Source organism: Pavona decussata, unplaced genomic scaffold (genome assembly GCF_977016875.1).
Source record: "Pavona decussata unplaced genomic scaffold, jaPavDecu1.1 SCAFFOLD_213, whole genome shotgun sequence".
NCBI classification, from domain to species: domain Eukaryota; kingdom Metazoa; phylum Cnidaria; class Anthozoa; order Scleractinia; family Agariciidae; genus Pavona; species Pavona decussata.
The window spans coordinates 1,215,001-1,235,540 of record NW_028145618.1 but is presented as its reverse complement, the minus strand read 5'-3'; the positions used below and the strand labels follow the sequence as shown (position 1 = coordinate 1,235,540).

The 20,540-nt window shown below is 38.7% G+C and overlaps 3 protein-coding genes across 4 annotated transcripts in view; 2 read left to right on the top strand and 1 right to left on the bottom strand.

Moving 5' to 3' along the window:
* Window positions 1–8,388, top strand: part of LOC146460483 (nardilysin-like) — a 61,867-nt gene extending 53,479 nt beyond the window's left edge. The window contains exons 34-42 of the mRNA XM_085088186.1: window positions 529–571; window positions 1,306–1,401; window positions 2,095–2,142; window positions 3,424–3,476; window positions 3,552–3,635; window positions 4,225–4,315; window positions 4,921–5,037; window positions 6,370–6,465; window positions 7,490–8,388. Coding sequence (XP_084944312.1) covers window positions 529–571; window positions 1,306–1,401; window positions 2,095–2,142; window positions 3,424–3,476; window positions 3,552–3,635; window positions 4,225–4,315; window positions 4,921–5,037; window positions 6,370–6,465; window positions 7,490–7,690 — 829 coding nt within the window. The 3' untranslated portion in view covers window positions 7,691–8,388. The remainder of the gene's footprint in view (window positions 1–528; window positions 572–1,305; window positions 1,402–2,094; window positions 2,143–3,423; window positions 3,477–3,551; window positions 3,636–4,224; window positions 4,316–4,920; window positions 5,038–6,369; window positions 6,466–7,489) is intronic.
* Window positions 8,389–11,017: 2,629 nt separating this feature from the next.
* Window positions 11,018–15,029, bottom strand: LOC146460482 (neuropeptide Y receptor type 1-like). The gene has a single exon (XM_085088187.1). The coding sequence runs from the start codon at window positions 14,990–14,992 to the stop codon at window positions 13,955–13,957; it is 1,038 nt and encodes a 345-aa protein (XP_084944313.1). The 5' UTR covers window positions 14,993–15,029; the 3' UTR covers window positions 11,018–13,954.
* LOC146460481 (uncharacterized) overlaps window positions 14,898–20,540 on the top strand; it is a 6,317-nt gene continuing 674 nt past the window's right edge. The window contains exons 1-4 of one of the 2 annotated variants that reach the window (XM_085088188.1): window positions 14,898–15,029; window positions 17,679–17,820; window positions 18,924–18,968; window positions 19,862–20,110. In XM_085088188.1, coding sequence (XP_084944314.1) covers window positions 17,763–17,820; window positions 18,924–18,968; window positions 19,862–20,110 — 352 coding nt within the window. In that variant the 5' untranslated portion in view covers window positions 14,898–15,029; window positions 17,679–17,762. Of the gene's footprint in view, window positions 15,030–16,660; window positions 16,802–17,678; window positions 17,821–18,923; window positions 18,969–19,861; window positions 20,111–20,540 lie in introns of those variants that run through there. The other variant, XM_085088190.1, reaches the window with a different exon arrangement.

Genomic DNA, 20,540 nt, shown 5'->3' with positions numbered 1-20,540 from the left:
GAAGCAAATTCAGTGCTAGGCGCGTAAGAAAGAACGTCATGAACATGTGACGAATCCAGTTTATTAAGCATCCAAAACAGTAATAATAAATAAATAAATAAATAAATAAATAAATAAATAAATAAATAAATAAATAAACAATAGTGTTTCTTTTCGTGTTCCCAATTCTTTCCGTGAGGTAACAAATTGATAGATGGCCTTATTTCATGTTTCTATGTCTCCCCTTCTACCCTGATTATAAGGGTTCTTTTGCACCTTTTCATCGGCGAAGGCCGCATACACGGGAGCGTCTGTGGAAGCCAGTGTATTTAACACTGCTGCAAAGCATTTCAAAAATTGAAATCAAGTCACAATCAAAGCAGTAGAAGAATTGTTATAGGTAATTTGAAATAATCACGAAAATCATATTAATAACCGCCTAAGATGGAAAACCTTCAAAACGTTAATCAAGAAGGTGTCAAACAATACAATAACATACTATACCTGTTATGTCAATTATTCTCAAACTACCATATTTATTTTTTGCAGTAAACTTCAATTTATGGCCCTAAACAGTTGTTTTCATCCTGAAGTAAGTTAGGTTTGTTTCGTAAGTCAGGATTGTTTCGGGGATTCCGAGAATCGCAGGGCACGGGCTAAGTATCACGAGGAACAGGATTAGGATCACGTGGCATGGCATTGGTATTGCGAGTAATCAGACTGAGCATACTTCGTGAATTTTGGATACATTAATAATAATAATAATAATAATAATAATAATAATAATAATAATAATAATAATAATAATAATAATAATAATTAGACAGGATGACCCCGTCAATGTAGGAAAAAAAAACTCACTGATATGCGAGTTGTTTTTGAGTAAATATGCCTCCTTACAACTGTGATAATGTAGTTGTGGTCTATCAAAGTATTTATCGCGTCATCCTTTCAATATTTCTGTGGTTAGGGTGAAACATGTGATTCTTTTGACAGTCCTTAAAAGCCTCTTTAACAAACAAAAATACTCGAACAGACAATGAGGCGCTTTTCACTGTGGTCACTTGACAAAGATTATGATTGGTTTGAGGCGAATTTTCGACAGCTGTTTTACATCATTCTGATGGTATAATCTGTTTCAGCTGGTCACTCAAATTATAAGAACTGACCAGCAAGTTTTGAGGTTGATCGCAAAAAAGTTGTTAGTACACGAAAACGTAGCTATCTTCGTAAATTAGCCGGGACACACCAAGACACCACTCTACGTTCGTACAGTTGGCTGGTTTGACGTCTTCTTGTTGTTTGTTTGTTTGTTTGTCTTTCTAGATTCGAGTAATCCAGCTGCCAGAATGTGAGTGCATCTGTCGTGTAGAGAGCTTTAACAAGGAGGATGACAACACTGTTGTTACGAATTATTTTCAGGTATTCTGTAAGACGATATTAACATTCCTTTGTTTGGGTTGTTAACCTTTGGACTTGCTCAAAGTCCGTTTTTGTTCAGTCCGACTTCTTGCCCTGGTCACTCACTTTCGGCACCAAAGGAAGGCTACTTGTGGCAAGTAGCTGTATAAAATACAGCTGTTTCGACAAAGGTTGTCCAAAAAAGCGTAAAAGCGTACGCGACAATGCCGAAAGGTAGTCTGGGAAACATCCAATAAATTTCAATTAAAGCTCAGAATCCATTTTGCCCGCCATCTCAAGTGTTCGCTGTACGGTCGAGGCATTATGGATTCTGGGCTTTTATTGAAATTTATAGGGTATTTCCCAGATTACCTTTCCGCATTGTCGCGTACGCTTTTACGCTTTTTTGGACAACCTTTGTCGAAACAACTGTATACGCCCCAGCTGTTTGTTAAAACTCAGAACCTTGAAGGTGTGTTTTTTAGGGGGAGTAGGGTGGGGTCAGGTCGAGTTGCTTGTATTTACAACCAGAAAAGAAACAAGTCACTGTTCACAGTCCAGAGCTTCATGGGAATGCAATAAACCAGTCAAAACAACATGTTACAAAAGCGCAAAGCCAAGTCGCAATTAGGTTAGGGACTAGTCAGGGTATGATGCTTCACATTTTTTACAACAAAACATTTTAACTAATATGACGTATGTATCCATCAACAGTCCGGCCCTGCATCTGTTGAAGAATATACGAAAATGGAACTACTACTGGTAAGTTTTACAAATGTTCACCAACTTTCCTTTCAATGATTTTGCTTCCCTTAGTTATTTTCTTCACATATTTCAACCAGCTACTTTTGAACCCAGACAAGACAAAATTAATGATTTTTGGAAGTAGGCAAAATATTGCAAGAATGAATGATGATTTTAATCTGTCCTTTTTCGGGAAGGATCTTGTACCTGCAACAACCGCTAAAGACCTCGGTGTAATTATGGATCCAAACTTAACTTTTAGTAATCATTTTCTAGAAACTGTTTTTTCGTGTATGTCAGGTTTAGCTCAGATCACTAGAGTTAAGTACTCTTTTGACAAACGGTCCTTATTCATTATTATAAACTCACTTGTTTTCAGTAAACTATTTTATTGCTCATGCTTCTGGAGTAATACTTCTCAAATAAAATTGAAAATGTTACAGACAGTCCAGAATTTTGCCTGTCGCATAGTAAGTGGAAGAAGGAAATACGATCACGTATCTCCAATTTTAAAGGAACTCTGCTGGCTGCCAGTGAAGGAGAATATTTACTACCGTGATGCTGTAATGTCATTTAACTGTTTAACAGGATGTGCTCCTGGGCTGAGTTGCTCGAAGCATGGTTAGCGCTAACCATTGGTTAAGAGGTATTAAAACCTATATGTTGTCATGGCATTTAACCCGGGTTAGCGCTAACCATGCTTTCAGCAACTGGGCCCGGATATTTATCCACACAATTCATTAGACGATGTGATGTCACAAATCGTAGAACGAGAAGTTCTCAAATGCTTAACATACCTCGCTTTAGAACAACAAGCGGCCAAAGGACTTTTTACTATGTAGCAGTTACTTTATGGAATTCCTTATCTAACGAACTTAAACTTTGCGAATCGGTTAACGTGTTTAAACGCCGCCTTAGGTCTCGCCTCTTAAGTAACTTTAATATTTATGTCAATTTAAGTCAATTAGACTATTAGCCTTTTTTTTTTAAGTTTGATATGTAATTTTTAGCTTATCTGTATAATTAATTTTTACCTCAGTAACTGTACATTATTGCCTCTGAAAATCCTCTTTGGGGAAGTGGTAATTAAGTATGTATTTATATGCAACGAGTGGCAGGTGTTGGTTTCTGGTGAATTCTTAGGGGAACTTTGCAAAATACTCAGGCATAAGGCGGGTGGTAGCGCTCACAGTTTCCTTCTTCTACGTAAACTGGGGTAAAATTAGTGTTCCGAGTCAAACACAACAAATTTTGTAACGATACTGTTTCTACTTATAAATGATTAAACCTCTTTTTTAGATGAAAATGGAAGAGCCATGTTTCGACGTACTTCGCACTCGGGAACAGCTCGGGTAAGGCCTTGAGTATTTCCATGCTAAATTGCTGTTGCTGTCGGTATCTGACTGGTTTTCTTCGCGTTTTGGCAGGTACTCCGTCTTCTGTACTTGCAGAAACACGTTTGGAATCTTAGGATTTTCTGTCACTGTTCAAACGCAAGCGGGAAAATTCAGGTAGCCTCTCTGCTGAACCTGCTATGAGCAGATAGTTTAGTCGCATTGCGGTGCGAGTAGAGTGTGAGTGTAACGCTAGTCGTCACGCAAGTCGTAACCCTGGACATCGCTTAAGACAAGAGAAAGAGTCAAAATACTTTACGTTTGCGTCACGTGCGCTTGACCCTTGTGACTGATCCCTCGTTCCTCTTTTTTTCTACAAAATGCATTCGAACTCGACTGCGTGCAATCGTACATTTTCCTTAGATCTTGCACGTGAGCATTTTGCCGCTCCCTGAATCTAATGCGTGTTACGAGCGTTGGGACGAAGAAATAGACTGCTCGGGCGCAGACTGCTCGCAACTTCCACACTCCTTACCTTTCTGTGATCTTAACACAGAAGAAAGTTATATGATTCAACAGTTGGAACAAAAAAGAATTTGGTATAAATTTATACGCAGCGATTTTTAGCCCTGCAAACTGGTTCTTGTTTATTTTAAACTGGTTTCTTGTTCAGTTATTTTTATAGTATTTTAGTTATTTAGCGCTTTTTCTTGATCTTTTTTTCTTTTTTTTATGCTCGTTTTTTTATATATATATATTTTTTTAGTGCAGAACATGTTGACAGCAGAATCGATGCATTTTTGGATGAATTTGGTGAATTATTAACTTCCATGTCAAACGAAGATTTTAAAATTCAGGTAATTGATACTACGGTGGGTTTCAATGGTGTTATTTTGGCTACTGTGCAGACTAGGGTCCTAAACTACTATGATCGACTTGTAAGCGTTCTCAACTTACCATGAATCCTTAATCAAGGATGGAGGAGGGTATTAATCATTAATACCGTCATCGTCGTTCTTATCATCATCATCGTTATCATCGTCATAATATTTATTTGCGAATTAAAGAAACGCTGGTTTGTACCGGAGATCTGCATTAAACATAAGAATGGATACCAACGGTTATATAAATAATGTGAACAAATTTAAAAGAAACAAGAAACTAAGTAAAGCGGTAAGAATGAAACGAAGAGCGAATAAAAGTTGAATAATTTTAGTTTGGAAAATATTTACTCAAGCCGTTCTTTTGAAGTTCTTGTGGGAGATTGTTCCATTCTTTAGTGGTATCATATTGAAAGGAGGTCTGTCTGGACCACTGGCGTCATTATTATTATTATTATTATTATTATTATTATTATTATTATTATTATTATTATTATTATTATTATTGTTATTGTTATAATGCAATTTTGCAGGTTTAGAGGACGCGCGAGCTAAGCTTCCTTCTCTGTTTCATTTTGAAGGTGGACTCTCTTATAGAACTGAAAGAACATGAGGATCTTAGTTTGGCAGACGAAGCTGACAGAAACTGGACGGAAGTTTTGGATCAGACTTATATTTTCGACAGAAAACGACGGGAGGTAATATATCAAACACGACGAAGAGGCTTTCATCTGTTGTCACACAAAACATCGAGAAGTGGGATGAAAAAACGAGGCGCAGCCCAGCCTTTTAAGCCAATCTCAGGGTGTTTGGAGATTGCATGGAACACTCTTTCGAGTGTTTGATACATGTATATCTCCTCAAACCATTAATAATTCTTCGAGATATTCATATTTAATGACAATTGAGATCACATTTCCAATCTTTTCCGTTGTTGTGATTTCCTCTTTTTTCATCTTCATAAATTATTTATGTCTTTGAGAAGTTTTAGATCATTAGTGGTATGAAAAGTACATTTTTGGTCTTATATTTCCGTGGAACAAGCGCAGTATAATATGATACAATGAGATTCTGGTACTCTAAAAGGCTCCTTTCAAACTTCGGGCAATAAAAAAACCGTTTCTTGTGTGCGATCCTCCCCATCGAAACTCGTTTGAACCTGGATGCGCCAACACGGAAAGCACCATTGTGTTGGGAACGTTTGGGTGGGAATTTTCCATGGCACTTGCTAATGTAACCCAATCAGAGCAGTTTTAGTTTGTAGTTCTGTTCTTCGTCAATTGGGAGCGAAGTATCCATTTTCTTCCGTTTTAGAATTCAGTTTTGCTGATGGGCTTTATGTTTGGATAGGATAATCGTTATGACGCGAACTGACAAACAACAATTTTGTTTTACATCAATGAACGGTTGCAAGTGTAGGAAACAAGGCTAATGCCTTAACGTTACCACTCAATGAAGCGATCATCTGTATGATCTTACAAGATAGACCCTGGGACCTTCCGCTTTGCAGTCAGCTGGCACCTGACCTCCTAAGCTAACCAAGCGCCGGTTGAACGATAGTTTCGGTTGTGTAGTTTTGCTCCGTAGTCACACATGATGACCCAAGCGTGCACTACTGATTGTAGCAGTGTGTAGGAGTTATAACCTACAATGTTGGCCTATTGGTTTGAGACACCTATTAGCGTTTGACGAAACGATATCAAGCTTCTTTAAAAAAATGTGATGTTCTATTTTAAGCCTGGTGAATAAATTATTGATGTATTTTTTTCAGTCAGTGACACAGGCATACTGGGAAGAAGAAATCTGACATCTCCCATCAGGAGTCGAACCTATGACCTTCCGATTACTAGTTCGGATGGGAGAACTCGGATTTTCTTCTGTGTCACTGACTGAAAAAAATAAGCTTATTAACCTGGTCCTTCACCACCCCCTATACAGTGTTGAATTCTTGTTTAGCTCAGTGCTTAGAGCATCTGACCGCTGTCTGCCACTTGTCAGGCTTACATGAGTACTTGTGTCTTTTCTGGTAGGTGGAAAGCTTAAGGAAGCTAACCAAGGAAGATGTTCACCAGTTGTTCCTGTCGCACCGGAAAGGTGGAAATAAATACAAGAAGCTGAGTGTTCAGGTAAAACATACCAAGGTGGAATTAGACGGTCTTGTTGTTTAACGTTTTCACTTTCACACTTAGCCTTTGGTTCATACATCGTGGTTAGTTCTGAGAGTGAAATTCTAATGTGTTGCCATTTAAATAAGGGCTGTTTAGAGGTACATGTATGTTCGTATGGTGCTCTTATGCTGTTAAAGGTTCTAACGTTTCATTATGTCCAGATAAAGATATCAGTGTGGCCATTCAAGAACAATTATATTCTACTTTCGTTTCTTCGAGCACTGTTTTAAAATGAATCCCAATCAGGACAAAAGGAAACGGCAGCAGAATGCAACAGAAGAACAAAGGAAGAAAACAGTTAGGGATATGATCCAAAACGAGCGCTAGTTACAACATTGCCTTCTAGGCTCTGATTTAACGCCAGTTTCGTTAGATATTGTGCTTCATCAACGACTGCAACTGTTTGGTTGAACCAAGAGCCCTTGTCACTGGTAGTAAGAACACGCTACATTTCTTTGTCGAACATATGTTTAAAAGATCTTTGCTTTTTTCGCACGGGGTTTCGTATAGGTTTTACCCAAGGCGACTTTTCTCCTTCTTACGTTTCTTGGCGTACAAGGTTGCCTTTCTCGGAATGAAATGAATTCTTAGCGACGCCAAACTACTTCGAATGCGAATTCTGCTAGCGAAAAATGTCAAAAGGCTGCTGGACTCCAAACTGATTGGAATTATTGAGTTATGACACCTTTATGTATCTACTAACTGGGTTTCCGAAACAGCTTTACTGATATATTTCGCATTATTTGAATGTTTTTGAAAATTTCTTACAGCAGTTTCAACATTAATACCTTATCTGACAAAAGAGCGAAAACAAGAAATTTTGAAAAATCTAACCTACGGTCGTATACAGTAACGTCAGTAACGTGCGCTGTGATTGGTTGGCAACATACAAATTGATTTCGACTGTTTAGCTGTCTCAATAGAGTAAAATAAACAAAAGTTTCATTTTGTTTATCATTTCTAAAATTTTATTTTCCTACAGGTGATAGGATCAGGTCAGTGTGAGGAGACACATGCGTGCGCAGATACTCCTGTGGATGACGACAGCGGCCTGGGTAATGACTGTGATTGGCAGATTCGTCCTGTTATAATTGACTCAACTGCAAGTAAGGTTTACTGCATTAAAAACATTGCGGAGTTTAAAAGGACAAGAGGCATTTTCCCTGTTGTGAAAATCAAGTGATCTAAGACAGGAGATCTGAACAAAAAAAAAAAAGACTGGTCAACACACAGCAGACAATCTTCCTTCTCCGCAAATTGGTCAACCAAGATGAACTGAGATCACATGGTTTGTCACACATTCTACATGTTATCTGCGTATGTAAGGTCCTCTCCAGAGCGGCGCCAAACGGACTTTCAGAAAAATAAAAAAGAAGCTGTTTCAGTATTATTATTCTCTTGTTTTCCGCCGTAGCAAAGTGAACTATAGTGATAAACGCTGGAAGGTCAAACGAGGAAAAACGTAAGATGGCTTGCGTGCAAATCGTTGCTTGACCTCAGTAAAAAGTCACCCCAAGCTAGCCAATGCGTGCACAGTTAAATTACTTCTGTTCTTCTTTGATTCATCTCTTTCAGAACTTATATTCCACAAAGAACGTAGCGCTTGTTAGTTTTAATAATAGGTAGAAAAATGCGAAAACTGATAATTAACTGAGATTGACGTCATAAAAAGTCCCGTATTTATTGACACTGAGTAGTTGTCAGGTTTTGAACTAAGAACATTATATTGCACATTGCTAAAAAGGTAATAATAGCAATTGTTACGCGGAATGCCTGGGGCAGACCGCGCTGAGTTTTCGGTCGAGTATCTTAACTTTATCGCAGTCACAAATTGTAATGTCTTTTCTTTAATTTATTCATTAAACCTGGATTAAACTCTCATCTCTCCTAGAAGGGATATTTTGTCCTCTTTTGTTCTAATTGTCTTAAGTAGAAACTGACCAATCAGAATCCATTATGTGCGCGTATATTTATAGGTCTCAGTGGGTCCTAGAAAGGAAGGCTTTTATCCTTCACGTGAAAGATCCAGTCAGTTCAGTCAAAATGGCGGCCGCGAGTCACGCGTAAATTGTCAAGACTCCAATATGCTTTTTTTCAGAAATGAAACGAACCTTAATTCGAAAGAATAATTCTACGAATTACTCGGCAGTTTGAACAGAGGAAATTGGAGAGTTCACAGCGAAGAAATTACCCTTCGAAGCACAGGAGGGGTCCAGATTGTGGTATATCAAAGCGAAGGCAATCGAACAAAAATGCTGTCGAAAATGCTTGAGCGAATCCACCTCACCAAAAAATTACAGGTTTGAATAAATAATTAGACTTTTTCTAGGAGAGTGATGGCAAGCGCAAACCATGAACTAGTGGTTACCACATCCCTTGATATCCAAGCAAATAGATTCAATAAAGTATAAACGTGAGTCCGAAGAACTGCATCTCACCCCAAACCTAAGATTTAGATTACAACTCCAACAGGTTCGAATTTTACTCGGCGATAAGAAGTTTCGTTTGATCGAATGTTGACAAGCAGGCCTGTAGCTCCTCTTTTTCTATCTCGACGTATGGTGCGGTCAGTACATATGCGTTATTGACCAAGCGTGAGGTCAAGATGGCTGGCTATTGGCCATGTTCTTTTTTTGCGTTTTTATGGACCGAGACGAACTCGAGGTCCATAAAAACGCAAAAAAAGAGCGAGGCCAATATCCAGCCATCTTGACCGAACAAGCTTGGTCAATAAAGGATTTATTATATGGCTTTACAATCAAGTTAAAACTACAACAAAAAAACAAAACACGACATGAAACTGCTCTACTCGGAAAGAAATTCTTCATAGCCGGCCGGTGCAAGATTTATTTTCAGTGCATTTTTGGATTAGCATGCAATCGTGGAAAACAAGGAATCCTAAATTATCTTAGGGCTCTAACTTTATAATGGCTTAAAGGGAGTATACAATTATTGAGAACGAAAAAATTAGATTTTCGCAAGAGCGGGAGGATTTGAATAGAATCTAGCAAATTCGCCATTTTCAGCCGATCGCGCGGTGGCGTAAATAATAAAAATTTTTACACAGTTTTCGGCTTCCAATCATTAATTCTTGAATGAAACAATAGATTTCGAGATTATATGCAAACATAAGCCGAAAAAAAGAGCAGGTAAATCAGAAAACTGTGCAAAACTTTGACAAATACTTTTCTGAACTGCTCTAAATACTAACCGCAACTTCCACTACGCTATGATTTAAATACAGTCATTGCAAACCGAGAGAACTTATCAATTTGGCACTCGACTTGAGACAATAAGTTTTTCAAAATCAATTCTATCTAAATTACTACACGCAGAGCAACTCACCGATTCAACTCACATTCATTGTAGCTGAAACAGAGTTTTCACTACACTAGGACGATTCCATTCTCTTTCCTTTCCTGTAGGTAAATGTTGAGAGTTTACCGAACTTTTTAGTGAGCGTTTTCCCCCAAAACAACGAGAAAATCGAAGAAAACCCGCATTGTTGTTGGGATTAAACTTTCGATGCCAAGCGGACGGGCAACGGGTTATCCCGAGCGGGCAAGATAGCTCCATCTTGCCCGCTCGGGTAGCCAATCACAGCGCAGGATTTGACTCATCTTGCCCGCTCGCGGAGCCAGCCATATAATAATGGGATAATAATGTGGATGACTGAGTAATGAGTTGGAGACAGAACCACCAGTTTTGCTCTCGCACAGCCGTGACTGAGAATGTTGATAGTCTTGTCTGTTTACCATAGATGCCGTTAGCGTTTAAATGGCCGATTTTTAGAGTGTTCTTACAATAGTCATTTGTAGTTGCAGAGAATCTTTCGATCGATGATTGAAACGAACATGATTCGTTTAGATGGGAATTTATACTGGCATCATCTTCAGTCTCATTTACATTTAATGGCGAATTAATCACCGCAGTAGGTCGAAATAAATGTTTCACTTTCGATTTCCGAAGTAAACTCTTCGTTCCTAAAGGGAAGGCAACACCATGTAACAATCAATTGTCAAAGTAGTATTTGAATTGGTCCTCAGTTAACTCCAGGCATTTAGCGTGAGACACGTTCCACATTCAGCACACAACATCACGCCCTGACTCGATCTCACATTCTTCTTAAGGGCCAGGTTGAGGATTTACACCACTACTCAGGGTTATGCGATAAAGCTAAGGGTGGTTGTCCCGTTGGCTGAATACCTTTACTCATGTTTACTCTTGAGATCAGGAAACGGCGACCATAACCTCACCATGACCCGATGACGATACATCTCCGTGATCGGAAAGATTTCAACACAGGCCCACTGTCATCAGCTGTTCAGTATGCTCAGCTAACTGTCTTCCCAAAGGGCGACCGTGAAAAGTCTTTGAGTTGTAAAATGTACACATAATTAATGTATGGGCAGTGCGCAAATCTTGTCACGGGATCTCTATTTTTTTTTTTTTTCATTTTTTTTTTTTTTTTCTTAATTGCAAAATCACATTACTTACATTACGGGCTAAATACAGTAGAACTCCGGTAACTCGAAAACGAAAAACTGTTCGAGTTAGCACAGGCGTCCCAAGCTCACGTTTAGAGAAAGCGAAAAATTAATTATCCATTTATTCAAATATGCGTCACGGCTGTGTGAGTTGGAACGTGACCTTTCATCTTACGCGGTGTTAGGTTACACGAGAACCGTTGAGAATTTGAACGCTTTATAAGACGTTGTATGAGGAATAAAATATCGTTCATTTAGAACGCTAAATACTTTAAAATATCCTCCTTTTTACGTATGATGATTAAAACAAACTCACCTCTTGTGTGTCCGTTGTGCTTTTTCGTTATTTTCGCTGTTTTGGGCTTTTTATGCCACCACTGTTGTAGTCCGTCTTATGAAGGGGACAACAGTGGTGGCATAAAAAGCCCAAAACAGCGAAAATAACGAAAAAGCACAACGGACACATAAGAGGTGAGTTTGTTTTAATCATCTTACGTAAAAAAGGAGGATATTTTAAAGTATTTCAGGTATTTAGCGTTCTAAATGAACGATATTTTATTCCCCATACAACGTCTTATAAAGCGCTCAAATTCTCATCGGTTCTCGTGTAACCTAACACCGTGTAAGATGAAAGGTCACGTTCCAACTCACACAGCCGTGACGCATATTTGAATAAATGGATAATTAATTTTTCGCTTTCTCTAAACGTGAGCTTGGGACGCCTGTGGAGTTAGCGGGGTTTCGAGTTATCGGGGTCGATTAAAATATTCAATTTTCCAGGTTAATAATTAATAGTTTATTGATTTTCAGCACTTCGGTATACAATATAGCCTCCCACGCAGTCGTTTTTATGGGACTCGTATTACCTCCTCCCCTCCGTTTGTGGGGAGGAGGTAATACAAGTCCCCTAAAAACGACTGCATGGGAGGCTATATACAATACAGTTCACGAGAAACTAATACATTTTGTATCTGTTCGTTGCACTAATTAAAATCAAATTGCTCCAGTCTTTGTTCTAGTGTTAGAATTCGATCACACGATAAGAAAAGCTAATAGGATATCTCAATGGCCATCCGTGGCGAGTTATAAGAACCAGAAATTCGAGTAATCGGGGTAAATTTTAATGAAAGGAAACGAAATTTAGTTCGAGTTAGCGGGGTTTTCGAGTTATCCGAGTTCGAGTTAACCGAGTAAAAATGACTGAAAAGTTGGGTCAAATCCAAGGGAATTGAGACTCAGTTCGAGTTATCGGGGGAGTTCGAGTTATCCGAGTTCGAGTTACCGGGATTCTATTGTACATCACTAGACAATGCAGTATTCTACCTACAATACAGTGCTTACTGTACTAACACTAGAAACAATACAAGACTCTGTTTACAATTCAATACATACCGCTTTAAACATAACATTAACTATATTACTTACAACTGCGGGTTACACACTACAAAAAGTAGGAAAACAGTAAAAAATAACAAATTTTGTCACTGGGAAAAAAATTGTGCGTTTTCGCTAATTTAAATTAATTTTAACTTTCCCATTTTTCAACTTTCTATTGTAAGATTAGCGCTGACCTCAACTCTAGAATATTTGGGAATATTCTTGCAGCTTGAGATCTTACGTCCAGTCGCCATATTTGTGCAAATTGAATCAGTGGTTTTAAAATGCACTGAAACTCCAAGACATTCAATAGCTAGGTTCCTATTTGGTCCAATTTCAATGCAGACAATCAATCTTAAATTTCCTCCTCCTCTTTCCAGTTTCCAACTCATAGAAACAACTTTAAAGACTCGAGGCTATTATGCTTACTTTAGTCCACAGATATGCTTTTGCACACTTCGCTAGCATATTTTTCAATATTTTCTAGCATTTACTGAGACAAAAGCATTAAGCATTATTCGAGCATTTCAGTGGCATTCATCCCCCCTCCCCCCCCCCAAAAAAAAAAATTTTTTTTTTTTTTTTTTCAGAGAGAAACTGTTTTTATGCAATCTCGTACCCAGAGGCTTTTTGGTCAGCCGGGCAACGCCGGAAAGACTCTGGAGACTTCGAAAAAATTCAAATTTTACCAAAAAGCCTGAAGACTCTGGGTACGAGATTGTTTTTTATGAGGAAATGACAACTGAAACTTGAACATTTTTTTAAATGAACTGCCAAGCAGCCAAGCCTTAAAATATAGATGAGTGAAGACTAAGAAGGGGTCAGCGGTTTTACGTTAGTTGTATAAATAAATTAATCATCGATCGATTGTTGTAGGAATCAGTTTACGCCCTGTTGAATTTATGAAGAACATTAATTAATAAAATATAATAATGAGGTAAACGATATTTTCTAGGCGTCCTTTTTGGTAAAATTCACATTAATAAAGATTTTATGGTAATCAATCTTAACAAAGTTCTTTGTTTACAGGTATAAAGTAGACAGAGCGTATCCATCACTTAACGTTTTTGGAGCTACCTATAAATTAGAACTATATATTGCTAGGAAAAATGATGTTCTTTTAAAGCATTATGCTAAATGGGACTCATTTATTTCTTTTCTTTCTTAATCCCTCTTTCCAATACCTTCTAGAACAGTACAATCCTGCCACCAATATGTATTTATATTTTTGCATTGTAAATTTTTCCATGTATTAATGTTGGTATTATAACGTGAAATCAAATGAAATAAGAAAGTAATAAGAAAATAAGCAGGTGTGTTCATAATGCGAGCATTTTAGTGACTTGTGTGCGCATTCGAGCATTCTGGAGGAAAAACTGGAGTATTTTAGTAGGGCATCGGAAGCACAATGTGCAAAAGCCTATCCACAACATTGAATCGTTAGGTATAAACAAGCAAAATGCAGACGCGCACGAGCGTTACAGCCGAGAAAAATCGCATGCGCGCGCCTAGATTTTCGCCCAACAATATACTGGTTTCCCCGAGGGCCATTAGCTTTCTGCGGTAATGTTTTTCTGGCAGGATTAACCTACAGCTCCGGTAACATGAAAGGTTTCCATTTCCTCCGCCGTGGGTTCGTAGGTTTGCCTCCTCATCCAAGCGCCTCGATTGTGATTTTTTCGAATTCCAAGGCAAGTTAGCATACGGAAAAGATACTTGAGAAATCCATGTCGCAGATGCTTCGTAAGAGCTCCGTAAATGACGGCATTAAGGCAGCTATGTAAAATTGCCAAAACATCGGAAAACTGAAATATTATCTCCGCGATATCAACCTCTCGTTTCCCGCCAAAGTCGAGCAATATCCATGCAAGGTGAACCGGCAACATACAAAGTGCAAACAGGATAACAATTGTTGCTAAGATCTTTATGATCTTGATATTTTCGTCTCTAGTTCCATGAGCTGATATGTCGCCCCGACTGCTCAAAGATGCACGCCGAACCTTTGTTCGTGTCAAGTCGATACCAATTCGTATGTAGGCCACGACTATCGTGAGTAAAGGCAACAGATATTGCAGAATAAATAGTGCGACTGTATAACCTCGCTTAAAACTTGGGCTGGGCCAATCTTCATAACATGTGCTCCCTTGGAACTGCTCGCGAAATTCCGACGCAATCATCAGTGGTAACGCTATTATAAACGAGAGAAGCCATATTGATGAAATCCAAAGTAAGACGTGTTTCTTTCTCGGTGGAAGCTCAAGGGGATGTAAAAGCACTTTACAGCGATAGCAGGCCATTGAGGTTATCGTGAAAATACTGGAACAGTAGGAAACGGTCACCATAGGCCAGACGAACTTACAGTAAAACCGGGATCCGACGTACCCGATAAGTTGGACGTAAATAAGAGGCGGCAAACAGAATAGGATCAGACACAAGTCCGATACGCTCAAGTTCAGGACAAAAAAATCATTCATTGATTTTTTCGTTTTTCGTCTCACAATGATCACTACCACAAGAAGGTTCCCTGTGAGCCCCACAAGAAATGTCGAGAAATAAATGGCGAGGTTTGAGGTTCTTTGCAAATCGCTTACACTTGTGCTGGTGTACGATGTGTTGTTCATCGCAGTCAGAGTTATTCCCAAGAAGTCGTCTTTCCTGGTAAGTAAATCCAATTCTGCGTCGCGTTTGATTCCAGCAGCATGGGAAAATTTTTGATGTGGCTTTCAATTATTCTATCACTAACTTATTTTGCGATCGAGATAAGCGAAAAATGACAGGAACAAAGTGGAAATTTATATCAAACTTGGCAACTTCACACTGATTGTCATTCAAAACTGACTCGCAGTTCGTCCTTCGCCTCGTATAATGTTTCGTGTAAGCTAAGTTCCAGTTGTTTCAGTACTTCTTTGGTGATGACATCTATGCACTCGGTGAATTGACACTCCAACACAATTTCATTCCAGTTTCAGTTCTCCTCGCATCTCATTCGCCAAGAAAGCCATTACTGCCGGAAAATTCATTCAGTTCTGAGCTAATGTTTTGTTAAGTTCGCAAGCTGTTTTGAGATCCTCACCGACACGGTGAAGACAACACATTTTCTTGTTTAGATTAATTTCCAGTAATATTTCTCCACGGAAACCAAATATATCTCAAAGATTCCATTGTCACAGGACGTTAATTAAAATCTGATAGTGAATTCAGTTTTTTTCAGGTGAAAACTACATTTATTAATTGCATCTTAGTACAAAAATGTATATAACGCCTAACCAAGTCAGAAGAAACAAAAATCAAAAGATTGGCAATGCTTTTCTAAAATTGAAAATTTTTCTTTGGCAAACAGTAAAAGTGGCGTTGTTATTATATGATGTGACGTATAAGTGAGGCAAACGACCCCAAATTATTGACTTTTAACCCATTCGGTTCTTGAAGAAAATAAAGAAATTGTCACAAATAAAACAGGTTATGACATCAACCGATTTTACTGCATGACTGTGTTATTTAGCATGTTGACCCAACCTCAGGTGGGTTTTGGTGGTTTTCCGGTTTTGCAAAACAGATCTTCATTTAAAATAATCTCTGACGTGGGTCATTAAATTTCGCAAACGCATGTTGATAAATTTAATCTTGATAAAAAAAGGCTTCTTACATTAAAGTTAAACATCGTTTGTAGTGAACTTTCAAATGCAATTTGGTCGAAAGCAATTTCAACCGGACGACGTTAACCAGTTGTGTTTTCCACAAATGAAAGAAACGAAATTAATTATCGTCAAGTGTCGTTTATTGCTTGTAAATCTATCTGGTTTATGGCCATAAAAGTTTTTTTTTATTTTGTTGCTCATTTATCTTAAAGCTAACCATTTATGAAGCAATCAAACGCAGTTGGTTTGACTGATTATAATACTATACCCTTAGGGCAAACAGGAAAGTTAAAAACTACTCACAACCACCCGAAAAGCGGTGGACGGCTTTTTATCATCTCGTTAATGAATATTCGTTCGGGGGATTTAACCCTTAGCTTTCAACAATAAGTTATCAAGGCCGGCACCTTTCAAAGCGACACGCTGTACTACACATGCGAAAATAATTAGAAAGCAATAAACAGGATCACCGACGTTGTTTTTGTGCCCATACGCCAAAATATTCCATAAAAAATACTAATCGCCGAGTAATCATAATTGGGGTACTGTCTAGTCTTAAAATCTCGAATGGTTAAAGTGCAGAGAAGCCTGTCGCGACTTCGCTATGCCGGAGAGAAATTTCTGGCTCTTCCTTTCAGAACTCCTTCCGCTCTCTGTCCTTAGTCAGGCTTGTAGCCTTTCTACAAAACCGCGCTGGGAAACAGCGTACAGGTCAGGTTATTTTTGGCTGACCATGTTGACGTCAAGCTTTTGATAGGCCACGATCGTTCTGCGACGTCTTGTGCAACAGAGGTGAGGTGTCAGTGGTTTCAGTAGTCTAACCCCACCCGCCAACAACAGTGAGGGGAAGAAAAGAAACGATATAGAGTGAACGAAGTGCAGTAAAACGAGGTCCTTCCCAGGGTCACTTGATCCATTGAATTATACTGTGCGCGACTGATATGCGATGCATTAATTCAGCCATCCTTTCTTAGAGACACAAACGTCCCAGCAACACCTTTTAAGGAAAAGTTCAACAATTCCTTTTCTATCGTCCATGTTTTAAGCTTGGATAAATTCTGCCCACAAATTGGCATATTCCGCCTGCTTGCAATGATTGTAAAAAATCTCGTATTTTACTCAAAATTCCAATCACTAGTTGGTTGGAAGCGGGAAGTGTTTGAGCTAACTGATATTAATACCAAACAAACTAGGCAATTGTCGTCCATTTGAGTTAGCATGAATTTAGTTTTTAGAATTTTTATTTCAGCTGTAACATATATATTTTGCGTTTCTGATTTTTGACGTACTCGTCCAACTTTGCTCTGAAATGCCCTATTCTGCCAGCAGAATGTTCACTGTCGCAGGTATTGAATTATGCTTAAAATTCTGCCGGCAGAATTTATACAAGGCTACCAGGTGTGAACAAGAATTCAGCCCCATGAAAATCACTTAAGTGAAAATTTCAGCCTTTGTACGCCTTTCTATCCGGGTAAATGGAAATCCTGCGAAAATTTAATGAGGGCAGAGTTTTCCCTGCGGAAATCTGTCATGTCATTGTCCCTTGGTCAAATTTACCTTTTATCATGCATTCAGACAACTCAGCCAATCACCGCATTGAAGCTGAATAAATTAAATAACTCTACGCGGGAAGGTAGTACCAAAGCTTTATCGGTTTTTTCTTTTCCAGAGCTTGAAGAGACTTCAGCACTCTTGATCTTGATTTGTTCAGTAGGCGGAGAGGTACACTGAACACACGACATCTTAAAAAGAAATGGTTTCCTTTCTCGTGTTAATCGGTCTCGGTTCAATCATATTATTCGCTGAAACAGGTAAGCGCGTAAATCAAATGTGATCTGTTACAAAACCAATACGGTGCTTTGGGCGCTTTAAGGTTGGGTCGGTCTAACAGCTAACATTCAATGTTCTTATGGGATGTAAATATGTTGAAACTGTGAACTATCTCTCCTCTTTACCTTGCTAAATTATCTACTCTCTAGAAAGTAATCATCTTCGCAAATATCTCAAATGTTTTTCATTCGTGGCGCCGAAAGTTTTATTTCGACGGTTTGGTTTCTAGTAAAGGAATTTGCATAATTTCGCGATAAAACGTGATCAAGCTAAAGCCGCTCTTAATAAGTCTCTTTAGTCAGTACAAAAAAACTGACAGGGCGGCTAACACAAGGAATGTCGCTGACTGATTTCCAACAGCAAAGAGAGCGTATTTCAATCTCTGACTTGGTTTAGAATACTGAAAATAAACACATGCACCACGATGTAAATACACGTATTTTAAAATAAGAAGCGAGAATCAAAGTGTATGTGTTGCTCAGTGAACTAAACTAGGAGGTTAGGCAACCTTACTATCCGGGATTTTACCAAATTCTTCTTTTACTGTGTATAGTGCATCTTTTGTGCTTAGGCATCAGAACCATAGATTACTGATGGCAGAGTTTTTATGCAAAACCTTAGTGTATTAATTAATTTTACACAATGGATAAGGAAGAATTGGAATGTTAGTTTACTTTTAACATCAAACAAAATCTAGCTATTTACAAAACTCACAAAGGCCGATGACACCTGTTATGTAATAGTGAACATTAATTAACAACTGTTTAGCTTCAATTTACTCTTTTCTTTTACTGAAACGAATGATTGAAGTTTTCAAGTTAACAAAGTGAAAGCTATAGCCCTTGTTGTTTGCCAGTCTATTCAATCCTCATCACTGTGAACAGAACACGGAATTTGTATGAAGTGCCAAAGGTATACTCTTTTGGTACTCTTGTTGTCTAAGGCTATCCCAACACGATCACCCATTTCCTGGAACGACACAGAAAACAATTATGCTAACTGATGATTGTTTTTTAAGCAAATAGTAGCCGGATTGGTAGGTAAGGCATCCAATGTCTTTTTTTTTTTTTTTCATCCTCCGCAGTTACCGCCCGTTGCCTCTATACACACAGGGATCCTATATGTAAAGGTGAGTCGCTGTGGTCGTTTTTTAGATGTGACTGTTCTCCCTTCGCTTTTTAATTGAAAATAGTCGCTTTAGAGTCAAGGTTTCCCCGCATTTTGAACAACCGCTTCAGGAGGGGTTAACATATGTCTGTGAAAAAATCTCGCGATAATATTCGCAAATCCTCGTGTAATATCTGAAGCCCTTCATACTGACAGGGGCCGATGCACATTCAAAGGCATTCTAATATTTCCGTCATCTGATTCTTACCACAAAGGCGCTGAAAAGCATGTTGGAGTGTTCTCCTATATTTTTATGGGACTGGTTAATTTGCGAGTTGTGGAGGTGCAGTTGCGAGTTGCGATTCCTAACTTATTATCTTACCTTGACTGCAACTCGCAACTCCACAACTCGCATTCTTCGCACACCATATTTGTATTAGTCGAGATGAACACGTTTTCACACTTTCGTACCAAAATTAAACCAACTGTTTCACGATTCCGCTGTTCACTCAAAATCTCTCGCTCAAAATATATTTTAAGAAGACAGAATAAGAACTTATCACGCACCCTCAGTTGTAAGTGTTGTGCCAGTCAATATTTTCTTTACTTGTAAGATCATTGTCATAACTTGCTACCTCGTTGTTGGACAGCATGGTGTTTATTTATTTTTCGTCTCCTCATTAAAAAAAGAAACTTTCACAGTCAGGTTTTCTTCCAGCTTCCAGATTCCGCAAATAAAAACATGTTTATGTACACAGCTTTATCGTCCATGATATTGGTAGACATAACAAATTCAGTTGCTGGATTCGGCATCATATACAGCTAAGTCCTGATATTTATGCGCGCAAGAGAGGATGAACTGTTCATCCTCTCTTGTACGCGCTAATGTTGTGGCACTTCTTTGTTTATTTTCAGTTGAAGGCCATCTTCCTTTGCAATTAAACTGCAGTTTTCCTGCAAAGTGGTTCAAGGTCGAAAATGTTATCGAGAGGGACAGTAATGGAAGCTGGAAGAAGGTTGCTGCGGCAAAGGAGATTGCCGACAATCGCTGTAAGGACAGTAGGATTGTGAAACAAGGAGGCGGCATGCAATGTACGGTCGATAATCTACCGGGTATATGCGCAGCAGATGAAGTCAAGGTGGAATTTTACTGCTGGGAAGTTGGTAAGACAAATCACTGGTGTCTTCAGGAAGTAAATTCCGTGTACAATTATCTGAGTAATACCCCGTCACCTCCCCCAAAGTAGGGACGCCCCTGAACTAATTGCCAAAGCGACGTCTCGTAAGATGGTAATTGTTGCGCCCTGTGATCAGTGAAACGCGGCATACAGGCCCTGAAATGTTCCCTTATCTGACCAGCATTGATTCCACAAGTAGGCGCAAATGATCAGAGAAAAACGAGGAATGGCTTTGAGTTATTCTTGGAGACCAAGGGGCGGATAGTTGGAAAGAAGGAAAGTCGAAACGGACTGGAGAGAATTTGGCGAACCATGACATTTCCTCAGTTAAAATCAGAAACCTTACAGAAATCAACTATAAAAACTAGGCAACGAACACTGATTTGGAGCTTATTTTTTAACCAACAACACAACTT

What these genes read in the sequence shown, in the direction of transcription:
- LOC146460482 (XM_085088187.1), bottom strand. Translation starts at nt 14,992, where the DNA reads ATGAACAACACATCGTACACCAGCACAAGTGTAAGCGATTTGCAAAGA.